The sequence below is a fragment of the Lissotriton vulgaris genome, chromosome 8, assembly GCF_964263255.1.
Source record: "Lissotriton vulgaris chromosome 8, aLisVul1.2, whole genome shotgun sequence".
Lineage (NCBI taxonomy): Eukaryota > Metazoa > Chordata > Amphibia > Caudata > Salamandridae > Lissotriton > Lissotriton vulgaris.
Genome location: NC_141696.1, coordinates 1373124482 through 1373144681, shown reverse-complemented (window position 1 = coordinate 1373144681; position 20200 = coordinate 1373124482). Strand labels below are relative to the sequence as shown.

The 20200-nt window shown below is 49.2% G+C and overlaps 1 protein-coding gene across 6 annotated transcripts in view; it reads right to left on the bottom strand.

Annotated features, from left to right (window-relative positions):
• ITSN1 (intersectin 1) overlaps positions 1 to 20200 on the bottom strand; it is a 1645471-nt gene that overhangs the window by 699710 nt on the left and 925561 nt on the right. For 3 of the 6 annotated variants that reach the window (XM_086935345.1, XM_086935347.1, XM_086935349.1), the window contains one exon: positions 2131 to 2178. The exons of the other annotated variants lie outside the window; for them this stretch is intronic. In XM_086935345.1, coding sequence (XP_086791471.1) covers positions 2131 to 2178 — 48 coding nt within the window. The remainder of the gene's footprint in view (positions 1 to 2130; positions 2179 to 20200) is intronic. 6 annotated transcript variants of the gene reach the window in all.

The following is a 20200-nucleotide window of genomic DNA, read 5'->3' as shown; positions in this document are numbered from 1 at the left end:
CGCACACAAATCACTTTACGACATCGGACCAGAATGCCTCAACTCACGACTGTCCTTCTACACCCCGTCCCGCCAACTACGTTCCTCCAGCCAAGCCCTCGCCACTGTACCTCGCATCAACAAGACCACCATGGGAGGCAGATCCTTCTCATACCTGGCCGCTAAGACTTGGAACTCACTCCCCGCTTACCTTCGCCTCACCCAGAACCACCTAGCATTCAGAAAGCAACTTAAAACGTGGATATTTGACAAATAATCCTCCCCTCCTCTTTAAGCGCCTTGGGACCCTCTGGGTATGTAGTGCGCTATATAAATTCTCTGACTTGACTTGACTAGGTGCAGTTGATGGACTGCCAGATCTTGGATCAGTTCTGTGGCCGTGTTGTCGTTGCTGTCTTCTATATGGACATTAAAGTCCCCTAAGATAAGGAAGTTAGGCCGAGCGCTGGACGTGGCCAAGGAGCATTCTAGGAGGGAGTTATGGAATTGTCCCATGGTACCAGGAGGGCGATAGATAAGGAATCCAGAAAGAGAAGTGCAGGGGGAAATTTGCAAGGTAAAGTGGACGTTTTCACAGTCTAGCAGAGGGCCATCAAGGAATCGGCATGGAATTGATTCCTTGAAGATGACAGCAATACCTCCTCCTCTGCCCTTGGGCCGGTTAAGGTGTTGAATACCGAATCCCGGGGGGAGGGCTTGGACTATGTCGGCGTCTGAGTCCGGCGTAAGCCACGTTTCTGTGAGGAACAGGATTTCTAAGTTAAAGTCCTCAATAGTCATATTTATTTCAAGGGCGTGTTTGGGCAGTGATCTGCAATTGATCAGTGCCATATTTATGGTCGTCTGGATAGGGACGTTATTGATAGAGGGGGTAAATTTGAAGGGGCAGTGCGGGCAAAGGGTGAGACAGGAGTCCCCTCTCAGTACTTGGGAGCATGGCGCTGGAACAGGCCTGTTGAGAAGGCGAAGGGCATCCCCTGTGTAAGTAAACCTTACCTCAGTCCTCTTGCCTGGCTCCTGGCGTGTACTGGCGCGGACGGGCGCAGACGGGCGCAGACGGGCGCAGACGGGCGCAGACGGGCGCGGACGGGCGCGGACGGGCGCAGACGGGCGCAGACGGGCTTGTCTTAGGCGCTCCCGCTGCGCTCGTCCGCTGCGCTTGCGTAGAAGGCACATTTAAGGAAGGAGGGGTGGGCGTGGCCTGTCCGGTGGGCGTGGCCTCGCGCCTGGCGATGGCGGCGCCTGGCGATCCACGAAGCAGCGCTAAATCCGCTGAATGTGGGATGTTTGTTAGTCAAATGGCCCAACAAGAGCTCAGGGTAGGAATTAAGTTTTAAAAAATGTCCCCCGCATGGTTCCTTCAAGGCCAAAGCACAAGCTATGATGGTGGTGTCATGTTGCCATTCCACCGTTGTGCAACATCAAGTTGCAGCAGGACAGAAACCAAAACTATAGGGTACCACTATTATTTTCATCCTAGCATTCAGAGACAGCATAAACACTTGAAGGGCCCATCTTCAACCGGTTAGATTATATATGACCTGCCAACACGAAACTTACTGAGACTAATGAGTCATTTTTTAGTACGCTATTAATATTGAATTACAAATGAAAGCCTTTTACTTTCCACATAAGTTACTACACTGACCGTAGATTATATTTATTGGGCACCATTCTTCTGTTACTTGTCTAACCCACATGACCCTTGCCCAGTAGGCAATGACTCCGATTCATCGCTACCCATTTATGTCGGAGCTCTAAAAGGAGGTTTTAGGCTTTCATCAGCCTCACAGTAGTAGCTAATTTCTTAAGTTCCATGGACAATTGGAAATGTTTGTTACAAGGATTGTCTAGTGGTCTCCAAGTTCCGCACGCCCTAGAAAATAACACAAACATGATTCCAGTTCGAGGTAAATTCTTGACTGGATAGCTGAGCAGATTTGTATTAAATCATAAAAAGACGGGTCTTGGTTCCCAATGGGTAACAAGGATACAAAGTAAATCTAAATCAGATTTAAGTTTGGTAGAAGGAATCTCTAAAGCCCATCATTTACCTCACAACCTCAGGGCATCGATAATTCATCACAGTAAGCAAATAGCATGAAATAGAAAAAGGAATCAGCTACCAACCTGGGCAAGTTTTCCGGAGACACGCTTGATTGAACAAAACGATATACACTAGCCAAAAAGCAGAGAGAGGTTAGTTGATAACTTGTTTTGGGAAACCCATATAAAGTACTGAAGTATGGCAATCAGCTAGGATATAAATTTTTATAAACTAGTGCCATATAGGAATGTGCTTAACCTGAATACCATATCAATCTATATAAGCCTCTCCTATTGGAAAATGAACTATCTGCATCAATGCATTGTACCATAAGGTATCAAATGAACAAGTTACTTATCTTCTGAAACTCTTTCTGGTGGATACTCTAACCACATATTATTTACCATTAGAATATCCCCAGGAGACAAAGTAGATAAGGAAACTTTCACACAGCTGTGCTACTAAATGTAAGTAGGTGAGTATGATAGCCCCACCCCTATGCACTGACATCAGTCATTTTCTGGATTGACAATGTCCTTGAATACAGAGCCCAAAACCAACCAGAGTAGCAGTCTGCAGATCTCTAGCTTGGGGCCTTTTTTGGTGGAAAAAAGAGACAATTCCACAGAATGAGAAGAGGTGGGGTGTGGGACGGGGGTGGATTTCGAATCTGTAGTTAACCACCAGAAAGAGTGTTACCAGTGTTAAGTAACCTGTTCTTTTGATGGATACTTCTAACCACAGATGCCACACCTTTATAATAGATACCACAGCAGTGCCTTCCTAGGTTGTACGTCGGTCGAGTGGGCTCATACCAATAAGTTACACAGGACCTACCAGGTAACATACCATTCCCGCCTGACATGACTGTCACTGTAGTACCGCTTTGGGAACATCTGCCTTGGCTCTGGTAGAATGAGACCTCTATTACTGAATAGGCGACTTCTGGCAACTACATAGCAGATCTTGAAGCAGAGGACTATCCACACTGACAACGTTTTTTTGTGCACCTTCTTACCTTTCTTTGCTACTGAAAACCCCACAAAAAGATGATCGTCCACCTGATTTTTTGGTGCCTCTGATGCAAAAACTCAGGGGTCTTTTTGGGTTCAGCCAATGGAGTCTCATCCTCTTGAGGGGAAAGGCAGAGCAAACAAAACATTGAGAGGGTGATTGGCCAACATGAAAAGTCAAGCTTTGGCAAAAAGGGCCTTGTGCTCAACAACAGTTTGTAGGGTGGCTGCACTGAGAGAGCTTCCAGCTAACTAATGAGATCTGACAATCACAAGGAACATTCATTTGTAATCTGTCAGGTGCCCTCAGGTGAGATGTCGCTTGTTGCTTCACAACCAGGGAAATGCCCAAATGTACCAAATGTACCAACTAACTTCATAGGCGAAGAGCCTCAGTGCAGAACCCAGGTCTCCACACCACCCTGTTTATTGCAGTGCCCCATGGTCATGGTGTTGTTCAGGAGGACCTTTATCAGCCTACCTGATGCCCTGGGCTTCCAGTTTTACGCAACGTTTAGATTTTCTGCCTGTTTCCTATGAGTATGTTGCTAAACTTCTCTCCATTACTAAAACCGGATCGCCTTTGGATCCATGTCCTCCTAAGATAATGCACACAGTGACAGATAGCTGCACTTCACCTCACAGAGCTGTTCAACCTAGCCTTTAAACATGGAACATTTCCTAAAATCTGGAAAAAGACCTCAATTTTACCACTTTAAAAAAAAATCCAACTTGGATAAAACAGATCAAGGCAACTATTGTCCAATCTCCTGCCTGCCTTTACCAGCAAAACTTCTTTAAAAATACATGAACCAAGAACTATCCACTTTCATTAATAATAACCAAATCCTGGATTTGACGAACTGCGGCTTCCGGAGTGAGCACAGTACTGAGCTTGCTTTGATCACAGCGACAGAATAAATTAGGTGCTCAGTAGATAAAGGAGGCATGGCTGCTCTGATACTGCTGGATCTTTCAACAGCTTTGGACACGGTACATCACAGCCTCTTGATAAGCCGCTTTCAAGAAATAGGTATAGCAGGCACAGCCCTCTCACTTTCTAAATCCTTCCTGACAGATCGTGAACGATTAGTCGAAGTGGATGGCTTCAGGTCCCACAGATTTAAGCTCCCATGCGGGGTCCCACAGGGCTAGTCCTGGAGCCCAACCTTTTTTAATGTGTACGATACAGCTCTGACCAGATTAATTAAATCCCACGGTTTTGCTATCCTATCTTACGAGGACGATACTCTGATTATTGTCTCCATTTCTAATAATATTCAGGACACAGCCCACAACTGTCATGCCAGCATGCCACACGTGAGCAGAGGGATGTCGGAGAACTGCCTCAAGTTAAACTCTAAATACTTTTTGCCAGAGACCCATCCTTATGGTTTACTGATTGGTGGCCTGTGAAGTTGGGTCCCCTTCCTATTTCTGCCACTAAGGCAAAAAATCTGGAAGTCCTTCTCCCATCACGTGAAGGAGCTTACATCATCCACTTTTTATACCCTGAAAATTTGGAGATTTTTCTTTCCTTTTATACCACCAGAACTACAAAAAACAGTGTTCTCTGCACTTGTTTTATCTTGGATGGACTACTGTAACGCTCTTCTGGTTGGTATAAGTAAGGCACTTCTTGGTAAACTACAGGTTCCCCAAAACTCTTCGCCCAGCTGCTTTTTGGCATATCTAAACGCTCTTTAGCCAAGCAGGCCCTAAATGCTCTACACTGACTACCTGTGGAAAAACGGATCAATTTTAAGGCCCTATGCATTGCCTTTAAGGCGCTGCATAATTATGGCCCTAACTATTTCATTGATCGTTTCCAATGGTATACTCCGTCCAGAAATCTGCAGGCCTCTTCTCATAAGATTGCGGAGGTGTCCAAACCCCGACTCATGAACTGGGGTGGTAAAAGTTTTGTAAACATCACGACCAGACAGTGGAATTGCCTGCCCATTGAGCTTAAAAACACGCCCAACCTGCTCTACTTTAATAAAGGTTTAAAGACCTTGTTATTCACCTTTTAGTTTCTTGAACTCAGACCCCGGGCCTTCAACTGGAATCTCAGTAAAGTAATGTGTTAGGTGCCAAGCGCCTAGACACCTCAGGGTATTTTAAATAAATAAATGGTCGGAAGGCCTTCTATAAGGTGATTGTGGACTAGGGTTTCCACAGGAGACCAGAGTCCTCTAATCTCCACCTCTTCAAGACAACCTCCCCAAAGAAGCAGTGATGCATGCACCACAATCGTTAGCCTTGAGTGAGGAAGGGAGAGTGGTCTGCCGTTGGTCCATGAGAAACAATTGAGATTAGCCTTGCTAGTGGAAGCTTGAACAGGTCAAAAGATCAGGATTGCCTATGTTGAGTCAGACAATCAAGGTTGCCTAGCGCTGATCGATGGAGCCTAGCATTCTGTCTGTTCACAAGAGGAAAAGAACAAGGCTACCCCCAAGTGCACTTCTATGTGTCAGTAAGGGACCTGCTGAATGATCACAAGACTCAGACGAAGCTGCGGTGTAAATACATTTGTGTTGAACAAAACTCAAGGAAGTTGTAGGTCAAAAACCTCTGCCACATGTCTATTCACCACAGCAAAAGGATCAATTTCTTCTGTTGGTGGTACAGGGAAGGGGGAAATCAACCAATTATCAGGGGAAGTATCCAGTTCACTGGCTTCCTGTAAGTCCATGTAGAGATTGTCCTCATTATAGCAAGAGGGCAAGTCATTTCCATAATTTCTATTGTCATCTCCAAAGGCTGGCTGACTCTGATCAGAGTCGGAACCAAAAAGTTGGTGAGCACCTGAGGGTGGCTCTCTGGTAGAGGCAGAGTTCTGTGAGAGCCTGATTGTATGGGTATCTGATGCTTCAAAGTGGATTCAGAACACAACCATGGTTGAGATCAAGACAGGGTGTGCTTGGAGTTGGAACCACAATTTGTAGAGGATCCTTTTCCGGCATCTGCAGCATAGGGACCAGTATAAAAGTCTAAGGCACAGACGCTGGTTTTGGCAAACAAATGATGGACAGAATGCGGACAATGCAAACATTCTCCCCCAGTCAAAAGATCCGAGTTAAATCCATTGTTCTTTTTCCCACTATGCTACCCCAGTTTGGACCCAGGCATATGCAAATCAGTCCTGAACCTGTGCCCAATGGGAACAGCCAGACCGAACTGCCAGGCCAGGCCCTCCCGGACCGGAAACAAGCATCCTGGGACCGGTTTCAGGGTATGTCACCCTTCATCAGCCAGGCTAGCTTGCATCCAATGGCACAGTGAGCAAGGGACCCACGTCTGGGCATACCCATCCCACTTAGGGCGAAAAGTGTTACAGCAAACAAATGGCCGGAATGCTGACAATGCAAACATTCTCCCCCAGTCAAAATATCTGGGTTAAATCCATTGTTCTTTTACCCACTACGCCACCCCAGTTTGGACCCAGCCATATACAAATCACTCTTGACCCTGTGCCCCAGGGGAACAGTCCAGAACGAACTGCCAGGCCATCAGACTGGAATGTTTTGGCATCCGACTGGAAGTCCATACCGACGCCAGTGAAGAACCCATAGTGGGTTCAAGAGGCACAGACTGTGCCGGGATGACTGCCAACAGCAACCTGACTAGAGCTCCCTGCGGTTCCTTGAAGCCCACGGCTCAAGTTTCGGCAATGTACAGCTTAGCTTCATGCTCTCAGATTGTCTGAGTTTGAGGAAAAGTTCTTCATATGAATTAGAATTGTGTCCTGAGCCAAAGCACCAAAGGTCTACCTTGTAGAGGTCTATCACAGACATTTATCTGCGAAATTCGTACATGGCTTAAATCCTGTAGTGTTTGAAGGAGCCATTTTTCCCTTGCAGAAGAAAAAGTCTTGTCAGCCGACAAAGATAATGTGGAGCACAGCTCTGGATCCACGTTTTAAGGAGAGTAAGCAAGAAACTGTTATGTGTGGCTCCATTTGTCACCTTCAGTTAGAACAAAGTTGACATGGAGCCGTGTGGAGCCACTTCTTGCATGTAGGAGCACTGCTATGAGAAAATTTTTCGGATCCAATCTGGGTGCCTCTGGGTTTTCTAATGGCGAGAAATCTGCAGTTAGAAGTATCCATCAGACATTTCTAATTATTTCCACTCATGATTCAAATGGGAATGCATGATGGATCTTAGTTATATCATACATAATAATATTATTTAATTAAACAACTACTATTGTGCACACTCTAAACTGGTTACTTCCATGAATAATTAGGGCATACTGCAATCCTATAACGGACATAGAAGGAAGTAGACACCTATGTTAGTGTGTAATTACTTAAAACAAATCACTGCCTTGTATCTGTTGCTCTGTTCAATACGGTTTACTTATGGCAGAAGTTGTGACTCAGTACAGTGAATCTTAGACTTTTAAAAAATTAGTCTGAATAGTGACCAGGCGGGAAAATATGAAGACAGGACTAGCTGAACAGAGTACATATTACTTTGAAGGAAAAACACTAGATTTTGAAAGTTGCTTACAACTGTTTTCGGACGATATTGTGCAAAAATATGTATACCTAGATAATCGCAACCAACTGTATAAGTCTTTCAACATTCTACACCCTTTATGCGAACTGTCTGCTGCTGCCTGCTGAACCTCACCAGAGTCCTCTGGCTGAGTTTTTGACTCGGTACCTGGAACTTTCTCAACTTCCCTTTCCTTTTCAGCATTGTGCCTGGACAATAAAAAATGTAAAGTACAACTAATTAACTTTGAATTGGATTTAAATAATCTTATTATTGTAAAATGCATTTTTCACAACTGTAATCCTAACAGTAACAAATAGGGTGATTGTTTCCTGCTAAAGGTTTAAGCAGCAGATGTTTCTAAACATAAGATGCCCTTCACAATTGCTCACTGAAGCCTCACAATTTCCTGGCTTCCTGGGTAGGCTGTAAAGCATGCTTATTAAATTAGAACATGACAGAAGTATTTGTCAAGCAAATACAGATACTTCCCTTAGAAGCAAGACTGAAATTATTAATTCCAGTGAAAACTACTATTACTGCTTGTACTGAGGAACGTTTCCAGCCCTGCTGGAAGCCAATTAATGTACAGATATGATTTAGCATTTTAAAGCCTCCACACATACAATATTAGAGGGAGGCAACCGATTCATCTTTCTATCAAGTGACGTGCTTTGTCAATGTAGAACAAGTTATTTACCTTCGGTAACACCTTATCTGGTAGAGACTATGTAACCGCAGATTCCATGCCTTAGATTTTTTCCCAGTGAACTGAATCTGGAAATTGTAAGCAGTACCTCATCGCACCAGTAGGTGGCGTTGTCCAGCTCTGCATGGCATCATTCGGCTACACCAGAAATGATGTATGTGTTGCCTATATAGGCGCCACCCTAGCACCAGTTCTTAATTTGATCCAGTGGTTTCCGGTGCTCAGCACCAGCGCTTAGTTGTCAGTACCAGTACATATGCCAGTCTGTCACATGGGGGCACTGTTATTTTTTTGGGGGGGAGATAAGCACAACTGTTTATTAATTCAATAGACATTAAAAATGATTAATATTTGCTGCCAATGCCATTCGTTTAACTTTGAGGTCCTGAAATAATCATTATTGTATCACTTGTAGGAGTGGGACTTACTAGCTGAGCTGTTACTGTAATTGACAGTGGCAGTGCAAACGGAAGTGGACTGCTGACTAGAGACCTGGCACTACGTTTTTTTGGACAAATTAAGCACTGCCCAGCGCACTGACATCAGCTTTTTTGCGACGTTCCACGTTAGAAGTGCACAGCCACGAAGAACACTGACCACTGATGTGATATACTAGGGCCCTGAAAGGGAACAACACTGTGCCAAAAAATCCATTCAAAGAGCGGCAAGGAATGAGAGAGTCGGTAAGGAATCTGCGGCTCGATAGGCTCTACCAGCTGCACAAGTTACTACTTGTGTAACGATATATCTGTAAGAGACATTAGTTAGTGATAGATTCCTTACCTTAGAATATCCCCAGGGGTCAGACTGGATCCGGAAAGTTTTGCGTAGCAGTACCCTTGCGCGTCGGTAGGCGTCGTCTGCGGCTCCGCGTCCGTCGTCGGCGTCGTGGGCGCCGTGATGACGTCGTCGGAGTACTTAGACGCCGCCTCCGCGTGCTGACGTCAGTTCTTAGCCACAGCTTTTTCGCGCCAGAAGCGCAGAACCATGACAAAAACCGACACTGGTGCCAAGAAACTAGGGCCCTGAAAGGGGATGACCTTAACCCTAGATATCGGTTCGCAGAACGGGGAGGATGGGTGGGTCGGTAAGTAATCTATCACTAACTAATGTCTCTTACAGATATATTGTTACACAAGTAGTAACTTGTGCATCTGAAAGAGACACGTTAGTGATAGATTCCTTACCTTAGAATAGATACCCCAGCAATACCATCCCCGTGGAGGTGGGTCTGCAAACCAATATTTACACCAGAAAGTCCTGGAGAACGGAGCGGCCAAAGTAGCCGTCCCTCCAGACTTGACTGTCCAGGCAGTAGTGCCTAGCAAACGTGTGCAACGAGGCCCACGTAGCTGCCTGGCAAATGTCCTGCAAGGGCACACCTCGGCCCAAGGCAGTTGTAGTGGCCGTGGCTCGAGTGGAATGAGCCCGCAGCCCAACAGGTGGGTCCTTCTTAGCCAAGGAGTAACACGCCTGAATGCACATGATAATCCATTGAGAGATGGTCCTCTTGTGCACCGCTTTCCCTTTCTTAGCGCCCGAGTACCCAACAAAGAGTTGACCATCCACCCGGAACTGGCGTGTGCGATCCAGATAGAAAGAGAGCGCACGTTTTGGGTCCAGACGGTGGAGCCTCTCCTCCTCTCGAGGGAGGCGGAAAGAAGGTGGGCAATGTGATGGACTGCCCAATGTGGAAGGCCGTGACCACCTTTGGCAAGGAGGAGGGCATAGTCCTCAAAACAACAATGTGATGGACTGCCCAATGTGGAAGGCTGTGACCACCTTTGGCAAGAAGGAGGACCTAGTCCTCAAAACAACCTTGTCCGGATGGACTGACAGGAAAGGAGGCTTACAAGAGAGGGCCTGGAGCTCACTCACTCTCCTGGCAGAGGTGATGGCTACCAGGAAGGCAGTCTTCAAAGAAAGAAGGCGAAGTGGACAGTTATGAAGTGGCTCAAAGGGAGCGCACATGAGAAAGGTAAGAACCAGGTTCAAGTCCCACTGAGGCATCACGAAAGGAACAGGAGGAAAGGTATGAGTGATGCCTTTCAGAAATCTGTTAACAATAGGGGACTTGAACAAAGAAGGCTGGTCAGGCAGCCTCAGAAAGGCTGAAAGAGCCGAAAGATAGCCCTTGATAGTGCCCAGAGCAGAGCCCTGCTGGGCAAGAGAAAGAAGGAAGAGAAGAACCTCAGAGAGAGGGGCATTGAGGGGATCCACAGCCTTTGCTGTGCACCATGCCACAAATCTGTTCCACCTGCAGGCGTACACCGTTTTTGTGGAGGGACGCCTGGCTGCCAAAATGATGTTGCAAACTTCAGGAGGCAAGTCAAATGGGCCTCAACTGTCGCCGAGACTGGACAGGTTCGGGTGGAGGACCGTCCCCTGCTGCTGCGACAGAAGGTCCTCCTGAAGAGGCAGACGAATCGGGGGATCGACTGACATGCTGAGTAGCTCGGGATACCAGTACCTTCGAGCCCAGTCCGGAGCCACAAGGATGACTTGTGCCCGGTCGCGCTTGATCTTCTTCAGCACTCTGGGCAGAAGAGGTATAGGCGGAAAGGCGTACAACAGACCGCAGCTCCACTCGCCACGAAAAGCGTCTCCGAGTTAGTGCCGCCTTGGAAATTCCAACGCGCAGAACTGATGACATTGCGCGTTCTCTTCGGTGGCGAATAGATCTAACCAAGGCTCTCCCCATCGCAGAAAGAGGCCTTGCGCCACGTCCGAGTTCAGACGCCATTCGTGATCCATCGAGCACCAACGGCTGAGTTCGTCCGCCCTGGCGTTCAGAGAACCGGCCAGGTGTTGAACCACCAGAGTCGAGCCCTGATGTTCCAGCCATTGCCAGAGACGCAGAGCCTCCTGGCAAAGGGTCCACGACCCCTGTTTGTTGCAGTACCACATGGCGGTGGTGTTGTCGGTGAACACCTGCACTGCACTCCCTCGGACAGACGGGAGGAATGCTTTCAGTGCCAGACGAATCGCCCGTAGCTCCAACAGGTTGATATGGAGCCGGGACTCCGCTGGAGACCAGAGTCCTCTGATCTCCGCCTCTCCCAAGTGGCCTCCCCAGCCCTGGAGGGACGCGTCCGTCACAACTACGTGCTCCGGTTGGGGAAGAGAGAGGGATCTGCCGTTGACCCAATCGCGGTCCGTGAGCCACCACTGCAGCTGTCTCGCAGTGCCCTCCGAGATCAGGACATGGTCGGACAGGTTGCCCCGGTGCTGGGCCCACAAACTTCAGGTCCCACTGCAGAGCCCGCATCCGCCACCGTGCGTGATGCACCAGAAGAATGCAGGAGGCCATCAGCCCCAGAAGCCGCAGCGTCAACCTGACCGAAACCCGGGATAACGGCCCGAAGATCGGAATCAGGGCCTGTAAATCCCGAACCCGCTGTTCGGGCGGGTAAACCCGAAACTGCGCCGAGTCGAGAACCGCTCCGATGAAAAGGAGCTTCTGAGAAGGGCACAGGTGTGACTTCGGCACATTGATGGAAAATCCCAGCTGGTGCAGGAGATCCGCCGTAGTCTGGAGGTGGCTGACGACTGCCTGGGGCGAGCCCGCCTTCAACAACCAGTCGTCTAGGTAGGGGAAGACTGAGACCCCTAACCTGCGCAGATGAGCTGCGACCACCGCCATCACCTTCGTGAACACCCGTGGGGCGCTGGTAAGGCCGAAGGGGAGCACGGTAAACTGAAAGTGCTCGAGGCCTACCGTGAACCGCAGGTAACGCCGGTGGGCCGGCAGGACGGGGATGTGGAAATACGCGTCCTGCAAGTCCAACGCTACCATCCAGTCTCCAGGGTCTAGGGCAGCCAAGACCTGAACCAGTGTCAGCATTTTGAACTTCTCCTTCCGGAGGAAGCCGTTGACGTTCCTTTGCCCTTCTAGGGTACCAGGAAGTAGTGGGAGTAGCAACCACGTCCTACTTCTGGCCCAGGAACGCGCTCGATGGCCCCCTTGGCCAAGAGGGCCGAAACTTCCCCCTGCAGGAGCCGCAAGTGATCCCCCGATACGCGGTGGTGTTGCGGTGGCATGGCTTGAGGGGTCGTCTCGAAGGGGAGGGAGTAGCCCCTTCGGACGATCTGCAGCACCCACCTGTCCGAAGTGACAGTGCGCCAGTGAGAGTGGTGATGGCGAACCCTGCCTCCCACTGGCGTCACATGGGCCGAAAAGCACGGACTAGGAGGGTTTAGAGGCGGATGCTGCGGGAGCAGGTGTGGACTGGCTCCGCTTGTTTCCCCGACCGCCTCCGCAGCGGGTTCCACGGCCGCCGCAGCTCGCTGGACGACAGTCTGCGGCGAGTGGCTGGCGGCACGTGTGGGGACGCCCCTTCCTTGGCCACGAAAGGAGCGAAAGGCACCCATTTGCTGGCGCGGGGCCGAGAGGCCCAAGGACTTGGCCGTAGCCCTGGAGTCCTTGAAGCGCTCAAGCGCGTGGTCTGCCTTGTCGCCAAAGAGGCGACAGCCATCGAACGGCATGTCCATGAGTGTATTCTGGACATCAGCCGAGAAGTTGGCGGATCTCAGCCAGGCGTGGCGTCGTATCGCCACCGTCGTAGCCATCGCTCTGCCCAGCGAGTCAGTAGTATCCAGTCCGCACCTGATTGAATACTTCGCTGCGTCCCGGCCCTCCACTAGGGCTTGGCCGAGTTTGGCCCGTACCTCCAACGGACACTCTGGCAGCAATTCCGCCACCGTTTCCCATATAGAATGGGTGTAACGGCCCAAGAGGCATGCGGTGTTGGAAGACCGCAGTCCCAAGCTAAGGGACGAGAACACCTTTTTGCCAAAGGCCTCGTACCTCTTGGATTCCCGATCGGGGGAGCCGTCGGGAAGGCGGTCTGGGAGTTAGAGGCCTGGATAACCAGGCTCTCGGGGGTGGGGTGGGTGGACAGGAAACATGGGTCGCCCGGGGCCGGGCGGTGGCGTCTGGCCACGTTCCTATCTACAGGCGAACCTGTAGCGGGCCTGGACCAAGTGCCCAAAAGAACGTCCGTCAAGGCCTCATTAAACGGCAGCAGAGGCTCCATGGAGCATGACTGCAGCTTAAGGACCTCAGTGAGGAGGTTAGTCCTCACGGCCGCGACGGGGAGCTCAAGGCCCAATGCCTTAGCAGCCCTCATCAACACCACACCATATGTTGCGCCCTCCTCCGAAGCCACGGTAGAAGGAGAGACGAATCCAGTGTCTGGAGAGGTGTCCAGGCCACTGGCTTCCCCAAGGTCTCCTGTCCCATCCATGTTAGACTGACATTCCCTCGTCAGAGGGTCCTCAGACCCCTCCCAATCCTCCTCTTCCCCCATCTCCTGAGACTCAGGGTCATAAGTGAATGAGGACGGTTCATAGGGATGGAAATCCCCGAACGGCGTCGAGATCGGCGCCGACAGGCGTCGTCCCGACGTCGGAACCGATTGAGAGGAGGCATCGGGGACGGCGTCGGCCGAGGCCGACGCCGGAGGGGACACCACACGGACCGACCCCGGGGGGGTCGTAAGGTCCACCGGGGACGATCCAGCGCCCGACGAGGGCCGAACGGTGCCCTGCAGCGTCGGGCCCGAAGGCACCGACGACACCAGGACCACTGTACCCTGCAGCGCCGAGCCCGAGGGCAGCAGCGGCGTCGGGATCGTGGGGCCCTGCGGCGCCGGAGCCGAAGGCGCCGGCGGCGTCGAGGCCGAAGCACCCGACGGCGTCGGGGTCGTAGCCCCGACCCACTAGGGCCCCCAGACGGGTTCACTGGGCCCGAAGGCGCCGCGGAACCCGTCGGAGGAGAAAGGGACCTCATGGCCATGAGGAAGCGCTCTATCTCCTCCGGCGTTGCGTTCAGCCCAGGGACCGGGGGGTATGGAGCCAAACGCGGCGCCCGCGACTCATGAGGAGCCGCGTGGGCGGTGTCGCCCGAACCCCCGGCCGCGTCGCGCGAGTGTCGGGGGGTGTCAGAAGAGCGATGATGTCTCTTCGACTTCTTATGCTTCTTACCTGACGACTTGGACCCGGAGGAGTGGCGCCGACTCCCGGAGCTGTGACGGCTCCGCCCCCGCGACCTGTCCCTCGACCTCCCGTGGGACCGGGACCGGGACCTCACATGGCGCGGGGCTGACTGGCGGATCTCGAGTCGCCTGCGGGACCGCTCCCGCCTGGCCTTCCTCGAGAGGGCCTGACAGCCGGAGCAGGCCTCGTCGTCCTGGTCGACGCCCAAACACATCAGGCACAAGCGGTGGGGATCCGTGACCGACATGGTACGGTCGCACTCGTCGCAATGCTTGAAGCCGGGCATCCCTAACGGCACCGTCTGAGTCGTAAAGACTTCGAAATAGATCAAAAAGATCAAAAAGTTTAGTCAAAAAATGACTAGGGAACTGCTCTTTCCAGATCTGCGCTGGCTGGCGCGGAAAAAAGAAGAACTGACGTCAGCACGCGGAGGCGACGTCTAAGTACTCCGACGACGTCATCACGGCGCCCACGACGGACGCGGAGCCGCAGACGACGCCTACCGACGCGCAAGGGTACTGCTACGCAAAACTTTCCGGATCCAGTTTGACGCCTGGGGATATTCTAAGGTAAGGAATCTATCACTAACGTGTCTCTTTCAGATAAGGAGTTACCGAAGGTAAGTTACTCCATCTTATAGAGACTTCTAGCTGCAGCTATCTTACACTAGAATAGATACTCAAACAATACCTGCCAGGAGGTGGGTCTACGAAACAGATTCAGACCAGAAAGTCCTGCGGGACCAAACGGGCAAAGTGCTGGTCCAATTGAAAGCGACTGTCCAGGCAGTAGTGCTTGGTAAACATGAGCAGAGAATCCCACATTGTGGCCTGGCAGATGTCCAGGACCGGAACTCCACGTGCTAACACAGTGGTCGCAGCCTTGGCTCTTTTGGAATGAGCATGTCAACCTTCCGGGGGTTGCTTCAGGACCAGTGCGTAGCAGATTTTAATGCAGAGCACAATCCTTCGGGATGAACAAGTCACTTACCTTTGGTAATGCCTTATCTGGTAGAGACTATTTAGTCGCAGAATCCTTCCCTTAGAATTATCCCCTGGAATCAGTCTGGATCTGGACATTATTCATGAGCAGAACCACTGCGCATCGGTAGGTGTCATCATTTGTGTGCCACATGGCATCGTTGCTGCTGGAAGTGACGTGAGCGGTGCCTATATAGGAACCACCCCAGTGCGCTGACGTCCGTTTCTTTTGCAATTTTCCACGCCAGTAGCGCAGAGCCACAAAGAACACAGATCACTAGTGTGGAAAACTAGGGCCCAAAAGGAGAAAGGCCTGTCCCTAGTAATCCGTTCGCAGAGCACTTAGGATGGGTGAGTCGGTAAGGAATTTGCGGCTAAACAGAGTCTTTAGCAGATAAGACATCACCAAAGGTAAGTAACTTGTGCACCTGATCGAGACTTCTATCCTCAGATTCCTTACCATAGAATAGATACCCAAGAAATACCTTCCCAGAGGTGATCTACAAAACAATTTAACACCAAAAGGTCCTGCAGGGCCGAAAGGGCAAAGTCCATGTCCTCACAGACTTGACCGTCCAGGCAGAAGTGTTTTGGGAGCGTGTGCAGAGAGGCACACGCTGCTGCCTGGCAGATGTGCAGGTCCAGAACTTCGCTTGCTAACGTAATGGTCGCATTCTTGGCTCTGGTGGTATGAGCACTCAAGACCTCAGAAGGTTGCTTAGCAGCCAAAGCATAGCAGATTTTAATGCAGAGCACGATCCATCAGGAGATGGTCAATTTCTGCACAGCCTTTCCCCTTTTGCTCCAACAAACCCCAATAAGAGTTGGTCATCAACTTTGAACTATTTTGTGCGGTCAAGGTAGAACGACAATGTTCTTTTTGGGTCCAGACAGGGAATTTGCTCCTCTTCTTTAAAATGTAGCACAGCGTAAAAAGTAGGCAGGGAGATAGACTGGCCTACATGAAAGGGAGTGACAACTTTTGGCAGAAAGGAAGCTCCTGTACGAAGTACCAGCTTATCTGGGAAGATGTTCAGTGACCGAGGCTTGTATGACAAAGCCTGAAGCTCAATGACCCTCCAGGCACATGTTATTGCCACCAGAAATACAGTCTTGATGGAAAGGAGCTTGAGCGGGCAATTGTGCAATGACTCAAAGGGAGCGTGCATCAGAAAAGTTAAGACCAGATTAAAGACCCACTGAGGCATGATGAAGGAAGAAGGTGGAAACAGGTGTTGCAAACCTTTCAAGGACCTATTTACAAAAGGGGCTTTGAAGAGGGACGGTTGATCAGGTAACAGCAAAGAGGCTGAGATGGCAGAAAGATAGTTCTTTAGGGTGCACAGAGCAGAGCCCTACTGGGCAAGAGAAAGGATAAAGAGAAGGACCAGAGAGGGAAGCAGAAAGACATTTAACTTGTTTCTCTGCACACCATGCCACAAACATGCCCCAATGGCAGGTATATACAGTGTTGTTGGCGAGACACTACGCCCTGCTGTTGTGACAGAAGGTCCTCCCGAAGAGCAAACCAAGAGATTGTCAGGCCAAATTCAGGCGAAATGCGCTTCAGCACGGAAAAAATTCCAATAGGCGATTGTTCATCTTTTGCATTACCCTTTTATGCAGTTTGTATGTGACAGACTCTTTCAGGTGAGCAACAAAAGGTAACAGCCAACACGTGTTTTGCCCCTTTACATGGCCATCCGGCCAGGGGCTTCCTCAGGGATGTATGAGAAAACGTGCAGTGGAGAAGTGTGGCTCAATTGTTAGAGCGGCAGACCCTGATGCAGGGGTCTGGCCCGGGACCAGGGTTCAATTTCCCGCCTCGGCGGGTCTTGGGCTCAAAATTCCACGGACCTGATCATTCTCGCCTCAGTGCCTATTCCAATCATGGAGTCCCACTCTGCAACTCTGGGCAATAGCTTGCTTAATCTCCACAACGGCCCCCACAACGCTAAGGATGCCTGGCCTCCACCTTGGGGGTGCCCAGGAGGGGATGCCTCACAGGGAAAGCCAGGATGGGTTCCACAGCGGTATTCGTACAAGCACCTTGAGACCCTTGCGGGCGAGTAGTGCGCTATACAAGTATCAATTTACAATTTACATATATACATTGTGAAGAATGGAATGCATTATGCATCAATTGCTCAAAAACGTTAAGAGCAATATTTACAGTGTAGGAATTCCAGAGAAAAGTTCCCAAAATTTGTCAGGACACATAATTTATACAGGTTGCACATATAATCGTGTATAGTAGGTTACAGGTTGGGGAAGAGGCAGGATATAAAGTAGAGCACAGTAATGGGAAACCATGGTTAGAAGGTTTGTTTAGACAAGTCAATGTATGACTAGGGGGACAGTGTATGAAGACTTACAAAAGACTGGGGAAGGGAAAGACAGTACACAAATTATGCATACGAGAATAACATTGGAATGGTATGAGTATGAGAGAAGAAACATATCGGTAGAGGGTTATAGTGGCAATTTTCATGCACTGTAACACACATTTGCGCCAGATTACAAATATAAAGTGCAGGGGTGGGGGAAGACAATAAATGTGAAATACAAAGAAAACATAGCATAAATACGGCGTGGGCATGGGGAAACATGGGGATATTGATATATGAATGGAGAGGCAGTAGTCAAGAACAGTAGCACCCAGTAGAGTAAGGTAACATATATGTATATACAAATTAGGAGATCACAAATCATCAGTATAAAGGAGCATAGAGCATATTCACATATTACCGTAAGGATTTAGTTCCATGGTCCAGAATCAGGGTGGATTGTAGAAGAGGGGAGGGGGGGGGGGGGGGGGGGGGTGAAAAGGTAGACTTTTTAGCTACAGTTTCTTAAACAGGGTACGGTGATGAGAAGGAATGGATCCAGGCAGTATCTTTCAATTTTAAAACAGTCATAATGTGGGTCTTGTGAGCTATGTACGACTACAGAGAAGGCTCGGGCATTTCGTGCGTCTATATTGGATCTGGGCTGATGTGGTATTGAGTTGAAGGAACAACGAGAAGATAGTGCTGTGCTCAGAGGGGTGCATGGTCGACCAGAGAACGTGAGGTGAAAGGTGCGGGAGGGGGGATGGTGAAATAAGGGAACTTTGTGGTAGTGTGTCAAGAGTTCCACGCTTACCGTATTGTAATCATTAAAGGACAGGGATATGACCCGTGTGGTCCGGTTCTCTATAGCGTCAGTCTATGGGATGGGAAGGGGGGGGGGGGGGATTACATTCAGGGGTAAAACCGGTATCTGCTTACAACGGCATGGTGTTGGAATCCCGTGCAGGTTCCTAAAAGGGGCTTACCTCTTATTTAAAGGGCGCATTACCCAATCACGATCTATCAAGGCAGCCGGCAGCGGCTGTATGCGGGAGTTGGAGCACTTAATTTGTGTCTCCTCGTAAGAAGTTCTGGGGGAGGGGGCTAATCTACATCCGGTATCATCGTCTGATGGCTGGCGCCATCTGGGAATGAGGAGCCTCACTGGGACTAACCAAGTTCAATTTACTGGTGAAAGTTACATGCAGAATGCAGAAGTGTCCCCGCATTTCAAGTATGGGGGCATGATGACAAAGTCCACATGTAATATTATCTAGGTTGGCATCTCTTCAAATTGACACGAAAATTGAAACTCAAAGTCTTCCTTGCCGACCGAACTAACATACGCCAACAACAACAACAATCAAGGATCTGTTCATCCAAGACCTTACCAACATTGAATTACTGACTAATCTCAGTGAACGAGAATCAATTCAAATACACTAACCAGAACAGCAATGGAACTTGGCATTGATCTAAACCAATCCATAAGCACAAAACTAGTCAAAAAATCTTTATTCAAGCCTCAATTACCAACGGGGAACAACATTGATGCCTTCCACTTTGCAGTTATCCAGGACATAGGAAAAGAATCTCTCAAATACCAGAAAAAAATACTACAAAATATAATCAAGGAGGAGAGGACAGCAATAAAAAAACTGCAAGGGAGGAAAGACTTGATCCTGAAAGAAGCAGACAAAGGTGGCAATCCAGTGGCCCTACATATTGAGGACTACATCAATGAAGCAGAGTGACAACAAGCAGATAGGACATACTATCAGCCCTTGTCACAGGATCCAACACCGGAAATCCTCCGCAAAATAAAGGAGAAATTTGAGAGATGGTAAGGTCTAGAGCTTTTACCTATGAAGAAAAAAACATTTGTCTTCATTGAACACCAACCAATGCCTACTTTTTACTTGCTACCAAAAATACACAAAGGCATATACCCGCCTCCGGGTAGACTAGTCATAGCAGGGATAAATTCATCATGCTCCAAACTGAGAGAATAGGTTGATAAAAAACTACAAGTGATCATGAAAGACATCCCATCATTTGTACAGGACACAAAAGACATTCTCCTGAAACTACAGGACATTTCATGGAAATCAGATTTTGTGCTGGTATGCATTCACATTCTAAGTCTATACACTTCAATCAAACACCATGACGGAATAAGAGCAGCACAACAATCTCTCTAGAGAAAACCAGCAAACTTCACTGGAGACTAACAAAATCGTACTAGAGATGCTTGAATTTTGTCTAGGCCATAACATCTTCAGATTCAATGGCCAAAAGAACAGGCAAACTTGCGGGACTGCTATGGAGGCCAAATTTGCGCCTCCGTACGCCTGCATCCTTATGAGCCAAGTGGAGAGACACTGGCTATGGAATTCAAATTCCTCAGGCTTCACTGCCCATATCATCATGTGTCGAATATACATGGACGATATTGTGTGCATTTGTCAAGGAGACATACCCCTACTACAGAGATTGCTCAAAAACCTGGATAAAAACTCATAGGAGATCAAAAGGATCTAAAAGTTTTCTAAAAAGGAGATCAACTTCCTGGATCTGACACTTTATTTTAAAGAAAACACCTTACATAGCAAACTCCAT